General features: G+C 39.2%; 1 protein-coding gene across 1 annotated transcript in view; it reads left to right on the forward strand.

Annotated features, from left to right (window-relative positions):
- Nucleotides 1-15,879, forward strand: part of ZNF407 (zinc finger protein 407) — a 361,659-nt gene that overhangs the window by 238,687 nt on the left and 107,093 nt on the right. The window contains exon 7 of the mRNA XM_084887160.1: nucleotides 3,493-3,613. Within this exon, the coding sequence (XP_084743286.1) occupies nucleotides 3,493-3,613 (121 nt within the window). The remainder of the gene's footprint in view (nucleotides 1-3,492; nucleotides 3,614-15,879) is intronic.

The raw sequence follows: 15,879 nt of genomic DNA on the forward strand, positions 1-15,879 counted from the left end.
TTAAGAAGCTAAGAACAGTTAGTCATGTTCGACCCCGGTTCACCACTTGATTGGAATCTTGTAGATGGTATTTATTGCAATGACAAATGGCTAAAAGAGTAAAAAAATCCCTCTCAACTCCCAAGATTTTTATTGTGCTTTGTATGTGGTCTTTTGTTTTTCAAGTGTAAATGAAATATTTCCTGGTAGTATCTGCTAAAGAGTATCTTGATGTTGAATTCACTGTTTATTATCTTAGGCAAGCTGTAGGTTTGTCTCTACTGGAAGTAGGACCTGGGTGAGATGCATTGCTATGTGAGAGGACTGCAGTAGCCAGTGGTTAGGCAGACCTGTCACAACAATGATAAAAATCACAAGTCATTGAGCATCCTGCTAAATGTTGGACACATGCTTTGTGTTCTTTTATTACTATTATTAAAAATTTTTAATATTAACACTATTGCAGATGTCCCCATTCTCCCCTCTTTTGGCCACCTCCACCCACTCCCACCTCCTCCTCCCTTGGCCTTCACCACAATGTTGTCTGTGTCCATGGATATGCATATACATTCCTTAGCTAATTCCTTCATCTTGTTATCCAGTCACTCCACTCCTCTTCCCTCTGGCACCCACCAGTCTGTTCCATGCTTCTGGTTCCATTTTGTTCACCAGTTTATTTTGTTTAACCCTCACAATTACCCTGCTTGTTTGGTGGTATTACCCTTCTGTTCTTGCTCGAGATTTTACAGGTAGGGTGTGAATTATGGTAAAACCTGGATTAGGAAACCAATCCGGCTTCTAACTGCTACCCTGGCTGCAGAGGGAGGTGAGATGTGTGTGCATCAGTTAAATGTTATGCACTTGTGGTCAGGATAATTCCTGAGCAATGTTTGAAACTGTGGATAGTACCAAACTCTACATTACTATACACATATTCTCCTATTTAATAGAGGGAATATGCTAATTGACTGCCACACCCTCACAAGATGGCATTGCCCATAGCCACAAGATGGTGGCATGCAGCCCTCTCAGCCCTGCCTCATCCAGCTGGAGACCCCCAGTCCCCTAAGCCCTGCCAGGGGGTGGCAGGGGCCACACGCTTCATCCAGCTAGAGTCCCCCAATCGCTTTAGCTCCACCTTATCCAGCTGGAGTCCCCCAGTCCCCTCAGCCCTTCCTCATCCAGCTTTAGTCCCCCAGTCCACTTAGCCCTGCCTTATCTAGCTGAAGTCCCCCAGTCTCCTCAGGGGAAGATAGTTTGGGGGCAGTGAAACCAGCAGGGGAGGGCAGTTGGAGGTGATTGGACCAGCAAGAGAGGGCAATTGGGGACGATAATGCTAGCAGGAGAGCAGTTAGGTGTCCATCAGGACAGCAGGGGATTGGTTATGGGGCGATCAGGGTTGCAGGCAGAGTGGTTGGGGCAATCAGGCAGGTAGGTAGGCGAGTGGTTAGGAGCCAGCAGTCCCAGAATGTAAGAGGGATGTCCGACTGCTGTTGAGTCCCGATCCCTGAGTGATTGCCCCAACCACCATGTGGGATCAGGCCTCAACCGGCAGTCAGACATCCCCCAAGGGGTCCCAGATAGAGAGGGTGCAGGCTGGGCTGAGGGACATCTCCTACCCCCCCCCACCCCCCACCCACACACACACACACCGGTCCTCTAGTATCTATGCTAAAGTTTAATTTATAAACTTTAAGAGATTAGCAATAACAAAATAGAATAATTGTAATAATATACTGCACTAAAGGCTATGTGAATGTTTTCTCTCCCTCAGAATATTTGATTGCACTGTATTCACCCATCTTGGGATGTTAGATGAGACAGTGCAGATGGGATGAGATGGAGTGAGGAGAAGGTTGTACTCTGTGACACAGTGTTAGGCTACTGTTGATCTTTGACTTTATATCAGAAAGAGGATCATCTGCTCTGTAACCATGTCCATGGTTGAGTGTCAGGAGCAGGGAAATTCGGTATTTTCAGACCATGGTTGATCAAGGGTACCTGAAACCTACAAGGGGGTGCCTGTACATAAAATTAACTTATCATACTCAGAATTTCTGGGCCAGTTTCTGTTGAGAAGGGCAGTACTTAAATTTTACCTTCTAGAGAAGAGGTGGTGAGGATTTCTCTAGTTCATCGCTGTCCAATCAACCTGTAATGTGAGCTACGTGCCATTTTTAGTTTCCTGGTAAGCACATTGATAAAAGAAAAAGTAACATGTGAAATTACCTTTCAAATAGTTAATTTAACCAAATACACCCAATTTATAATTTCAGTATTGTATCAGTATAACATTATCAACACTTTATTATGTTTTGTTGCAGGAGCTTGAAATTGGTGTGTATATTGACACTTCTACTAGAACAGATGGCCAGTCAGAGGCTAAGTTTTCATCTAAGGCAGTGGTCAGCAAACCACAGCTCAAAAGCCACAATCAGCTCTTTGGCCCCTTGAGTGTGGCTCAGTGTTAGAACCACTTCTTCAAAATAGACTCACCCAGGCCGAAAACCGACTTCTGCGCATGGGCCACAAAGTTTCAATCGCACTGTACGTGCGCGCCTACACGTGGTATTTTGTGGAAGGGCCACACTCAAGGGGCCAAAGAGCCACATGTGGCTCACGAGCCACGGTTTGCCAACCACTGGCCTAAGGCCACAAGCTGTGTTTACATTGATAAACTCCTTCACAATGTAGATTCACATTCCCAAACTGCCCTAGATAGACTTACACATTCTTTCAACACGTGAATCCAGTATCAGTTTTAAATTTATATTAATTAAAGTTAAATACCACGTTTCACATGCTCACCAGCCAGTGTAGCTCCTGGAACTAAAAACTGATGAGACGCAGTGATTTCTTCGAATGTGTGTGTGTGGAGGAGGGGGGAGTAAAGGAGAGAAAGGTGCCCATCGAAGGGCAGCCATGAGTCCTGTGTGAGGCGCTGAGCCCGCTTGTGGGTGAGATGTATGTGTGGATAGCTCTATTATATCTACCTGGGAGATACAGTTTAAGAGCTAGTGAATACCAGTGTGAATGTTTCTTTTATCCCATTTAATGAATGGTAATTTTCCTTCACTTCTAACAGTATTTCCTTTGGGACCAATGTATAGCTTTATTTATTTATTTATTTATTTCAGATTTACCTTTAAGATTATAATAAGTTTTGTACTATATATTCAGTGAGATTTTTATAATGACTTTAAGGTAACATAGTTTGCAAATGACTTCAAATACAGTGCGAGGCCAGAGCTAAAATTAAAATTCCTGTCTGTAAGTTATATGTGAATTATAGATTATGTATCATTCTTGCATTCCAATAGAGAAATAAAAATTGGGGCTGTGTTTTTTCTCACTCTGAGAATAAATTTTAAATGTCCCAAATATGTATAGCATTGAACTGTACTCTTAAAATTTCATAGAAATAAGTTTCTCTTTAATTGTTAATAACAGATTTAGCCCTTCATTTCCAATATTTATGATTATTCATGTACAACACTTCTTGATGTATTACAGGGGAAAAGCCTTTCAAATGTGACGAGTGTAACTTTGCCTCCACAACCCAGTCTCACCTGACTCGGCACAAACGGGTGCATACGGGAGAGAAGCCCTACCGATGCCCCTGGTGTGACTACAGGTAAGGACTCTTTCTGACAGGTAGAGTACTCGGGTCACTGCCAGGGGTTAAAACCTTGTTAAAAGTTACAGAACAGTGTCTCTGGTCAGCATGAATTAGCACAGTTGAAAGCATCATTCACTAGTTAGCGAATTAAATTCACCACCTCATTTTAGTGACTCTTTTGAAAATAATAAAATTCTTTTCCATTTTCTATAATCTTTACATTTAGGATTTACAATCCTTTGGTACACTTGAATTTCAAGTGATTTAATTTCTTGGCCAAAGTAAGGAACCATTTCATTTAAATAGTCATTCAGTGCATATGGCTTCTTATCTGCTATGTGAAGCACTAAGGCAATGGAGATAGCATTAGAAAGGCTTCCTGCCTTTAAGGGTGTTACAGTGTAATAGGTGACCTGTAATGAAATCACTTCAGTAATCACTTCAGTACTGAGACCCTGGGTAAATACAGACGCCAGAGCAGTGTATAGAGGAGGAACACGTTTGGTCAGAATAAGTCCTATTGGAGCAAGCATTTCAGCCTGCTTAGAAGATTGGTCAATTTCAGACATATTTATGTTCTACAAGCAATCAGGAGGTATTGACAGAGTAGCATTTTTATGTTCAAGGTATGTTGGAGATCTATGTGTGCTAGTGAGGTCCTTTTGACAAAGGACCTTGCCCTGTTGCAGTGTTGTGGTCAGTGGCAGCAAAGTAGAGATACAGAGAAATGGGAGAGATTCAGACAGTGGAGTCATCCTCTGTGACCAGGGGTGTGTAGGAACAGAGGGCAGAGGGACAATAAGATGGGATGACGTTGCACCTGGAGCCTGTGAGTTAGGTCAGCACTCTTGAGGAGTCTGTGAGACACCACAGGGTATGCAGGCAGCAAGTGACATCTACCTTAGGAGCTCAGCCAGCAAGCTGTAGCCTGAATCTTAGTGGGAGGGCCTTCTTCATGCTGGAGCAGAAGCTCTTGTGGTGTGTATTACACTTGCTTGTTAAATATTATAATCTGTACCTTAAACCTGATGTCCTCTTTATTTTTTGTTTATTTTTTTTAAGTTTAAATTCTTTAATGTATTACATAAGTCCCCCTTTCCCCTCATTGACCTCTCCCTGCCCCCCTCCTCCCCCAACCCCCAGCACATGTCCTCACCTTCCCTCCTGCCCCCCGTCTATGTCCGTTGGTTATGCTTATTTGCATGCATGCAAGTCCTTTGGTTGATCTCCTACCACTCACACCACCACCTCATAGGTTGGACAGTCTATTCGATGCTTCTATGACTCTGGATCTGAAGCCCTCTTTAAAAGACTGGTTTTTGTATGTCTCTTGATGTAGCTTGTGCATTCAGTAAATATATTGCCATAATCTCTATTATTATCCTCATTATTGCATTAAGTTTTATTTTAGAGGTCATCTAATAGTACAGAGATATTACAGATATATTTCATTCATTAATTATTAATTCTCTCAACATTTTATGAGTTCCAACACTAGATTGGTGTTTCTCAGAAATTTGGTAAAATGGTGATCCTATTAGAGGTAGTCACAGAAATTCTAAGGTGCTTATAACTTGAGTTCTTAAAAAATAAATGTTATTTGAGGCTCTTTTTTCTTATTAAAGAGGTCATACCATGTAGTTGCCTTCCCTATAAAACACAAAAAAGAAATTAGAAAGTTATAAAAATTTCCCTTAATTATCACTCCTACTGTTAGGATTATATCTTTTTAGTCTGTACTCTATGCATAAGGTTTGAGTTGTTGTTTGGGGCTTTTCTGTTTCTTTCACTGTAAATTTTATATTTCACATTTAAATTGTAACTATCCTTATGCTTAATTTATCTTGCATAACTATGGCTTTCAAGCTGTTATTTTTAAGTAGCAGAACTATTATTTCAAACAAGGTCATGTACAGATCCCATATATTAGAAAAATGGGAGAATTTTGGGCAAGGATTAAAAGAGAGAAGGAAAAGACCTATCTAGATTTTTGTGCTTATCCTTGTTTTTTGTTTTTTAAAGAAAGTGCTAGAAGTATGATTTAAGGATTTTGATAGTATTATTACAAAGGCTGGAATTGAATTTCGTTTTGCTGATTAGGACTGTGCTTTAGTCAACTCTTAAGTCTTTATTTGCATAAAAATATTTCAAAATATTTCAGGTTTCCTCTTTGAAATTGTTATACCTTTGCTAAGGTTGAAGTTGTATTACTTTTCCCTCTCCATGTGATCTCCCTGAAATAGCATCACTTCCATTGAGACATGCACTTGAGCCAGCAGGACCCATCTCTGTTAGCTGTGTTAGACCTCTGTGTGCATGCAGTAAAAAGGGGATGTGTTTTCTAAGAATACTGTGCCTGTCCCATGAATTAGTACTCAGGACATTTAAATCTAGTCATACCTACCACATTACTTTTTAAAATGCTTACAATCCCTGATAAAAGGGTGATTTTATATTTAAAAAATTTAAATAATTGTTATTGAAAGAAGAGTTTGAACAATTTTTGTTCATTTGAGTTTATTATTCTGTGTACATATGATTAGGTTTGCTTTAGTGAACAAAAGTACAGAAAACTTGGAAGAATGTGAATGCTTCTGAAGTTAGGGATTATGAATGAAATGTGGAATTTACAACAGATATCTTTGTTTTCTTGTTGATAAGCAAAAGATTTAAAAATAAGCAGATAATTAAGTTCAAAATAATTGTTTTGGTTGCATAGCATAAAAAAATGCTTACGACACTTACCTCACAACAATAAGAAAACATCTTCTCTCATAGGATCAAGTAAATTTGAATATATATGATTTCTGTAGAATGAAAATATAAGATGAACACATTTGCTAAGAATATTAGGTCATATTTGGGTTATTGATACCTTTCCATATTAGTTTATTACTTTATTAGTTTATTATTAGTTTATTACTGGAAAAAATATTTAATTTTTTCCACTTAGATTCTTATTTGTTTAATATAGATACATAAAAGTGATTCCTGTAGAGTATCCTTATCTTTGCCATTATTAACACTTATTTTCAGGTAAGTAACCATCATTAGAAATTGCAATATTATTTAAATTTCATTTGAAAATACAGTTTTTCATTTTATAAATTGAACATTATTGTACAAATACTGGTAGTAATAACTATTTATGAAAAATGTGGATATAGATTTGTTTACAAAAGAATTTTATAATTGGTCTTTTGAACCTGGGGCTATTTTTCAAGTCTGCATTATTAATTTAGGCAATGACATTTCATTCTATTTAGATGTAAACATGTACCCCTTTCCCAAGCTTTTACTGTCTAAAATATTCAAACATCTAATCAATTACAACTCAGTATATTTTATCATTACTCCAAAATTTTTCACCATTAATTATTATTCATTATAATTTCAAAGCATAAATTGAGATTCATAGCAACTGTCCTATATTATTTATGCAGCAAATTCATTAGATTTGTTTCTACATTAAAATGGAAGCAATCTAACATTTTCTATATTTTTATTTTCCTTTGCTATGTATTGTCACTTCTATATTAATGAGAAATAGAAAAACTTTAATATGTTGTAAGTACGCTCTCTAATAATGTGAATCTGTTTCCCTATAGATTTATTAATATCAAACTGTACACTATTTCACCGAGGGCTCTGGCTTTCACATAATAGTAGGTGGCCCTAATTGGACTTTCTTGTACATGAATAATCTTCTCATTCGCTTCCATTTTTTATTTAGTATTTATGGGGGAAATACAATAAATGCATATTAAATAGTAAATGACTGAGAAGTCACAAAAAGTAGCACAAATTACTACCTGCAGTATTAAAAATATTAAGGATAATTCTATGCTGCACTTTGTCATTTTGTAAAACTAAAATTTCAAGCAAAACCCTGTCCATTTGATCCTTTATTTATTGTATCACTTTGATTGACCTTGGAGTAATCTCATCTCTTTAAGACTCTGCTTTGGGTCAGATTTTTCTCAACTAGCAGCCTTAGTACTTCAACCATACATACACTCTTTAAAAAGTTTTGTTTTTTACTCTTCTCCTTTTCATTTTATTCACTAATTTTATTCTCATTTTAATTACTTGAAATTATAACCCCAAATGGAAAGATATTATATAGCTGAGGAATAAAATCTATAATTCCTGCCTCATATTAAAAGGTTACTTTATTGTTTTGCTAAACTTACCGGAAATACTCTTTAGTTTTTTCCTCTTACTTTTTGGTTTACTTAGCTCTTGACCATTGTATACCATAGAAGTCATTGATACTAGGCTTTGAACTCATGAACAATATTCTTTCCTTTTTTGGGTGAGTATAACATTGAATCCAGGTGAGATATTCAAATAGAAATTTGCTTTCTGTGATGCTTTCTAACATCTAAATATTTTGCCTAGTATTTTTTATAATTGAATTCAATAGGTTTTCACACATATAGGTGCCATAGGTAGAATTAGCTCTTCGTCACAACTATTTGTGTCCTAGAAATGTTTTGTCAAACAATACTTTTAATTTGATTGAATTCTATCTTAACTTTGCATAGTGCTGGAAACATTTTGGAAGTAGTTTTAAGATGTAATACCAGAAAACTGTGCTTGCAAAAATTCTTTACTTCCATTTTAAAAGTTTGTATTACTTTCTTAAACATATATTTCTATAAAGTGTCACAGTTATGAAAATTTTGCAGGTCTTAGATAATGTGCATTTTAATTTGCTGTGTGAACATCTTATGTGTCTTATGCGTGAGGCTGTAAGGTCAGCTATTTTAGGTGTTGTGGCAGCAAGAATCCAGTGTGCAGTGGGATCTGTGTCCTTGTCTGCCAGGGTGTCATCAGCATCCTGAGCTAGGGAGACAGACTCAGGGGAGACTTTCTGCTTTTGGGTGATCTCTTTAGAGAGTTTCAGTTTTCCTTTGGCTTCCTGTGCAGGCAGGTTCCCAGGTTGTACCAGGGAAACAATGGAAAGAACAAACTTGTTGGCCAAATAATGACCAGGAGGAAAAATGGGTGCTTGTCTGGGTAGTAGAGCATCATAGATGCCAAGGTAGAGAAGTGAAATCATACATAACCAACAAACAGCACCCATTTCTTGTTCTGAAGAGTCAGAGGTAGCATTTATTTCTTTTGGGTAATCAAATGCTGCCTCAAGCCTAGTTATATCAGAATAAATTTTAAATCATAATATTTTATCAGCAAAATAAGCCAGAGATAGGCTAATACTGCATGATATCATTTATATGTAGAATCTTAAAAATAAAATTAATAAAAGGTTAAACTCATAGTAATAGGAGCAGAAATGTGGTTGTCAGGGGCTGGGGTGGGAAATTGGTGTTCCGATTCTCAGCTCTGAGATGGACAGGTCTAAGGGTCTAACAGCAGCATAGTAACTTGTTAATACTTGTAAAATCTAAATTAGTTGGGAGAGTAGTACTCCAGTGCCCTCCCCCCCCAAAAAAAGATAAATTAAAAAACACACACTATTTTTGTCATTTAAAGTACAAGTCAATACTATTTTATTTATCTCAATTATATCATCTTTTTATATTCTACTCTATTGTAACTGCTAATCCACTTAGCAGAATAAAAACAAATGTGCTAGCCTAAAAATCCAGTTACTTTGCAAACCATGATGATTCCAAGGCTGTCTTCAGATTGTGGAGTTTCTTTTCGAAGGCAGTGTGTCGTGGGTGGTGTGTGCTGTGGGCAGTACCTGCTCCTCAACTGCCCCTCCTGCTCTCCCCGCCACAGTTCAGCCAGCCACAGGCAGGTGTCAGTGTGGCAGTGCCGAGGGGAGCTGGTTTGGTCATTGAAGCAGAGATGCTGCCTCTGAGGGCTGCTGGCATGTGTCAAGGCGACATTGTGGAGTTGGGCTGTCTTTCTAGTGGAGTGTTGTTTCTGGTAAGTTTAGGTTGGATTTTTTGAGTGTTCCTTCCAAAATGACATAATTGTATCTTCAGGTTTTCTTTAATGAATTATGAGAGTAGCTATTTGTAAATGTATTCTTCTCCCCCCCTTACCCCGAATGTTTCAGCAGAAATTGGATTCTTTCTGAATAAGTATCTTCTCATTTTCTTTGACCATTTCTTTAGTGAATTTAATTTTTAATCTAATCATGGTTTTGAGTTGGTTCTGTTTTTTCCATACTGTGTGTGTCTAATTGATTGTCATACATAATATGTCTTACCCATACTTTTCTTCTGTATTCTGTAACACCCAAGCACATAGGCTTCTTAAAACTGGTTTCAGCGTGAAGTCTGTCCTGACATAGCACATGTTTGTCAGGCCTTTAGTTAATGTTGGTAAATGCTCATCTAACAAAACACATTTAAGTAAAAAGAATCTATAGAATTGAATAAAAATAGATTCCATAGCATTAAAAATTGCTATTTGGTTCAGATATTTTTAAAAGGATAAAAAAATCTAAGATAATTTCTTTTGTTTATCAGAACAAGTAAGTTGTTTTGGTGGTTGATGGAGCTGAAATAAGCTATGGGATCACAGATTAATTAGGAGACCCATTTGAACACAAAGTGACCACACACTCCCTGTGCTATCTCTTAAAGTAGAAGCAGATAAACATGTTTATTTAACCTGCTCTCCTCGAATCCCAAATCCAGTCATTATAAAAGGACCAAAGCTATCTTTGGGGATGGTCTTTCTACAAGGAATTACTATGGACAGTCCCTTGGGTGGTAGTTAGATATATCTGTATATATTATGTTAGAAAGGAAGGCCTTAGAGATGAAAAAAAAATAGAAAATATTTTTTGGGGCAATAGTCTGTTGCATAATAAGTTATTCCTCAGACACTAGAGCTATTATCACACAACAAAACACTTGACTGTGTAACTATCTATATCTCCTGGCATTGGAGGCTCCTGCCATGTGCTCGTTAGGAAAGCTCTGTCATTGCCAAGAGGGCTGACAGCAGTGAGCAAAAGTCAGGCTCACCCTTTCCTGTGTGAGTGGGTTTCACCCCGGGCTGTGGGTGTGGAAGAAAACAAAGCAGAATAATGTAGATTTGAAGTAAATCAGAGCATGTGACCAATTGTCATTAGTTCATTGAGAATGCAATATATTATTTCATTTTATTTTCAGATAATTTGTTTCGACGTATTCTAAAGTATTATCTCTCCAGGCCTGTATAATTGTGGAAGAAAGAGAAAGAAGGCAAAGTGGGACCATTTAGGATGGGGTGATGCAGCGGTGTGTGGGCACAGGGAGTGAGGGCAGCATCTAAGAGGCCAGTGTGGCGTCTCCACTGTGAGCTTCCTTTAATGGGATGAGCTGAGCCCCTTGAGGTGGTAGAGTGTGTTTCTGTTTTGCTTTTCTCTAAGAATGTCTGAAAAACAAGATTACATCATTATGTCTTTATTTTCTCAATTAAGAGGACTTAGCACAAACTTTTTGTTGATTTTTTCCCTATTTTGAGAAGTACTGTGTTTGTGAGAACATCTATATGGAAAGAAGTTCTCCTGAATTTATTTTCTTTTGGGGAAAGTTCGTAATTTGTTCCTTACTGCAGAGCAGCCTTGGCCAGGGCTGAGGTGAGAACCACACTGCCACTTGAGAAGTCCTCACTCCTGGAGGAGGAAAATGAGCTTTGGGACCAGACTTCACCTTTATTGTGTTCAAACTCTGGAAATGCCCACAGGTTATCCAAACAGAGTCCTGTCAGGTGTGTTCAGTACTGATCTATGTTCAACTTGAAGGCATTGGTGTGATTGATATTTCCCTTGGAAAATGTGGGAAGTGGAAAAAGCAGAGGGCAAGTAGCACCTTAGGAGAGGCTGAGGTAGCTTCCGATATCAGGTGTGCAGTGACAAGAGGACAGTGCAGGCCCCCTGCTTGTCAGCGAGAGGCCACAGCTCTCCTGGAAAGACCCACTGTGGGGAAGTGACGGGAACAGAAACTGAGAAGTGAAGGGGCTCTGACTGGATGGTGGCTCTGAAAACCCTGGGGAGATGGTGACAGGAAGAGCTCTGGATAGAAGAAGCGCAGTGTGTGTGTGTGTGTGTGTGTGTGTGTGTGTGTGTGTGTGTTTATTTTTATTAGTTTGCTTAAGATTGCTCTACGTTTTACTTAAATGCTTACCTGCTGGAGGGAAGAGCCAACATTTTACCTAAAAGCATGGAAAGTTGGGGTATTGTGAAGCGTGAGGGGCACCAAGGAAATTTTGAGTAATCCTCCAGGACTTGTGGATGTGGGAACCTCGATGGGATATCTCTCTCTCAAGACGGGAATGGGGCTTCAGAATCGCTGGGTCTTTCTGCTCATCTGCTAGAACGAAGTTCCCACATTGGTTGGGATGGCACAGCACCAGTTGTCACTCTGTCGTGTTCAGAGTTTTGCATCAAGAATATAGAGAGTATTATTGTATTATTCTTCCCTCCCCACCACACACAAGCAAACATTTCGATTTTATTTGCTTTACATGAAGAATTTCCACAAAATGCTACATTACTTTAACTGTTACATGTAATTCAGAAATTTTCCGGGCACTAGCTAACAAGTCAGTGTAACCACTTTGCACATACTCATTGTAAATGTCATCTTTTAAAATGTGACATCTTTTCTATGACTTATTCTAAACAATTTTTGCTAATGACTCAAGGTTTTTCTAAGACTAGTAAATCTAACAGGCCACTCTAGTGACATCATTAGCCATTTATTGTGATGACACCTGACTCCCACCGATATTTATAGCCCACTCCATTTGCTTTACCTACCTTTCCTTTGTCTGTCTTACAACAAATAATTATAAATTTGGTATGTGTCTTTCACCAGCCATGGTCCTAATTACATTTTCTGTGTACATCTGTGCTACAACTTCATTGTACTGTTTTAGATTGACTCCTACCACCTTCAAATTGCAATATTTCTAGAAATGTGTAACTCTGCTACAGTGGTGCTACCAAGAGAAGGCAGCAGTAAGGATCCTGGTGGTGCTGGAGTTAGTGTGATAATGGGAAAAGTGAGGGCCAATTTCCCTCCTTAGGGTGGAAGGGGCATGATGTGTTTTCAGGACTTAGGGTGTGTGACAACTGCTGAGTCTTGTTAGTTGTCCTGGCTACTAAACAGTTGACTAAGTCATAGATTGTTCACAGGCTGACGCATGCTGCTTTCAGCTGTCACTGACATTTGTGTGGCTTTCCTTTGTTTGATTCTATTGGAATTTTTGCTGCTTTGTTTCATTATAAATCACGGTCACCAGAAGATGGTTATGCCTACATCTCAATTTTTGGTGCTAGCGTGGTTTTCAACTTTAAAAATGAAAATTGAGATAGTTCTGTTCATCTCACCACAAATGTTTTGGCATCATTTGTGTAAGTGCAGATATAGGTAGTAAAAGTGGTCATCACAGTTCCTGAAGGGAGTGTGTTTTAGCATCGTCTGCAGCGTGTTATTAAAATGGTTGAGGCCGCCACCTTCTCTAGGCTAACTCAGCTTTCTGAAGGAAGACGGGCCCAGGGAACCCACGCAGGAGTGGGGAGAACGAGCCAGCGTGTCACTGGGATATGTCCTATCATATTCTGGCACCCCAGTGCCTGTGCCTGAGAAATGTGTGGAAGGTATCAACACATAAGTTTTTTAAATACATATTCTTTTAATTTAATGATTTCTGTATGGTCTTTGAATCTTCTTGAGTTATGGGGACTAGTTTTCAACTACATATGCACACACATACATTAACTTCCTTACATCTTTATTATACAAAAAAATCTTAAAACATTGTGTGCTCTGGTGTGAAAGAGGCTCCAAACCAGGTTCCTGTTTTCTTTTTAAGGGCTTTTGTAGTTTAAAACTGGAATACATGTTTCCTTTAGCTGTAAAAGCACAATCAAGGCACCGTGATAAGTGAGTCAGTATTGTAAAAGTAAAACGGATTTTGCCTTCACTCACATGAGCTATAGGAGGAGGAAGCTTTATTGTCCCTGGGAAAGTGATAAGGCAGAGTAATTGTATATTATACTGTCCCGGAACATCTGCCTGAAGACTGTGGAGCAATTCATCTATCACGGGCTCTCCGCGTGTTGTGTCTTCCTGCTTTAACCCATCCCCACTGCCGGCCTGCGCAGAGGTTCTGATAGGGACTGCGCCTGGGCTGGGGCTCACATTAATCAGTCCCCTTGTTCAACACTGCAGCTGACATAATTACAACCTGCACACAGCAGTTATTCACGTCGAGTCCTTGTCACTCGTGGTGGAAACTACAGCGCTGCGATCCCGGAGGAGATTGCCTTATCACGGAGAACAAGGGCCTCAGGAGTGGGAGAGAATAGAAATGGGAAAACATCTTGCGGGAGTACTATATATTCCTTTAAAACAAGACATTGGAGAACTCACCCGGACACAGGGGCATTGTGTGCTGGCACTGAAATGAACCAGTTAGTATTTTTAAGCGGGTTCTGTGAGCAGTTTTATAAAAATACAAGCAGATGATTAAATGTGTTCAGTGCTCTTTCGCATTTAGTGACTCTTCTCTATTAACTTTTTCTTCAAATGTGATCATATCAACTTTGAATTATAAAAGGTTTAAATGCTCCTTGATAGGACTCAGTCTAACAAAATAAATAAAGTATGCATTTTAAGTCTACTATCAGGCAACTATACATTTAACTCGGAGAGCTTTGCAAGGAATAGAGTTAGAGCCAGAGAAGGATTCTTTAAAAACACTTTGAAAGATAGGGAAGTGCCCTGTCCCATGGGCCATGGAGCAGAAATACTGACCGAGGAGCTGAATAATAACCCTGAGCTGCACCTCTGCACTCTAACCTGCACAGGTGGAGTGCCAGCTGGTTCCTCTCCTGCCCATTTGTGAGGGTGTGGTATCTGCTTGGCACTGAAGAAGCGTATACAGTCTCAGGTAGCCCCTTCCCTGCCCCTATCAGACCTGGAGCCTGTGTGCCTGTGTGCCTGTGTGATTTATGTGGTTGCCTGCAAAACTGGTGAGCCACACTAGTATGTGCAGATGCCAAAAGTGGCTGGTGTTAGAAATCCAGCTTTTTTATTTTTCTCTCCAACTTTATTAGATTGTATCAAGTAAAACCAGGGTCTGGTCTAGACTCTCATAAATATTGTGAAACATGTTTTTGGATCAGGAACACTTTTACTTGTATCACCTTAAATTTGCAGAGATTTCCACTAGAGCAGTGGGGAACATCTGGCCCAGGAAATCATTTGGTCTGGGCCTGCCAAGGATTAGGGGTTTGTTAATTAAATGGTTGACCAAATATAGCAGGCTAATTTTTAAGTTGATAATTTTGTATGGACCTCCAATGATGTTATAGATATCCAAATGGCCTTTGGAGCAAAAAGGTTCCCCACTTCTGCCAGAAGAAGCTACAGTATATTTTTATAGTATATATACACACATCAGAGATACATAAAACTTGATTTGTAAAGTAGTATTTTTTGGAGGTGACTCAAAGTTTTGTGGATGCACGCCTGTGTAGTTTAGGCCCCCATGATGTGTCTGCAGCTTTATGACCTCCTTAGCCTTTCTCACAAATGCGATTTGAACGATTGCTGGGACAGAGAAGGTGGCCAAGGCTGCACTTTCTCATACATTTTCTGTAAGGCTTCTCATCCACATGCCTTCCTGGTTTTCAGCATCTCACTTTGCCCAGTTTAACGAGTTTTAACAGAAACGAAGAGGATGACACGCACTCTAGAGACAAGGAGGGCGTGTATCTCAGAGGTCCATTCTTAACATCATGGCCCACAAGCAGCGGGGAGAACCTCACCAGCGTTGGGCACACTGAGCAGTTAGTGGGAAGAGGAGAAGTCTGTGCAGGGCATTCTGGTTTTCACATGTCACAAGCTTCAGGAGATGTGTTAGCTCAACCTTGGAAATCATTTTTGTGGTCAGCTAAGTTTGATGAGCACTCTATATATTTCACCTTTTCTACTTCTTCAGGCTCATAATGAACGGCATGTTAAAGATTCACAATATTTCCATCATAGAGAAACATGTAATTTTGTTTAACTGAAGTGTGTGAAACTTTGCCCTGTTGAAATCATGCCAGACGAAGTATGCTGGAATATTTCTATTCGTTAAAGGATAGACAAAGATAATAACTGCTGCACATTTCTACCTGAGATTCAGGGCATTAGTTTCTCAAAAGCACTAGTGTAAGGCACCTGATCTCTGCTCAGCTTACTCAGTGATTTCACTTTTATGAGCATTCATTGGGCCTTTTGACTTGATGTCAGGTGAAAGTCTATGAGGTTATGCTCCTTTCTCTAAGTTGCTCTTTTCCTCTTTTTCTGGTGGCT

The sequence above is a fragment of the Pipistrellus hanaki genome, assembly GCF_964339955.1.
Source record: "Pipistrellus hanaki genome assembly, chromosome: 6".
Classification (NCBI taxonomy): domain Eukaryota; kingdom Metazoa; phylum Chordata; class Mammalia; order Chiroptera; family Vespertilionidae; genus Pipistrellus; species Pipistrellus hanaki.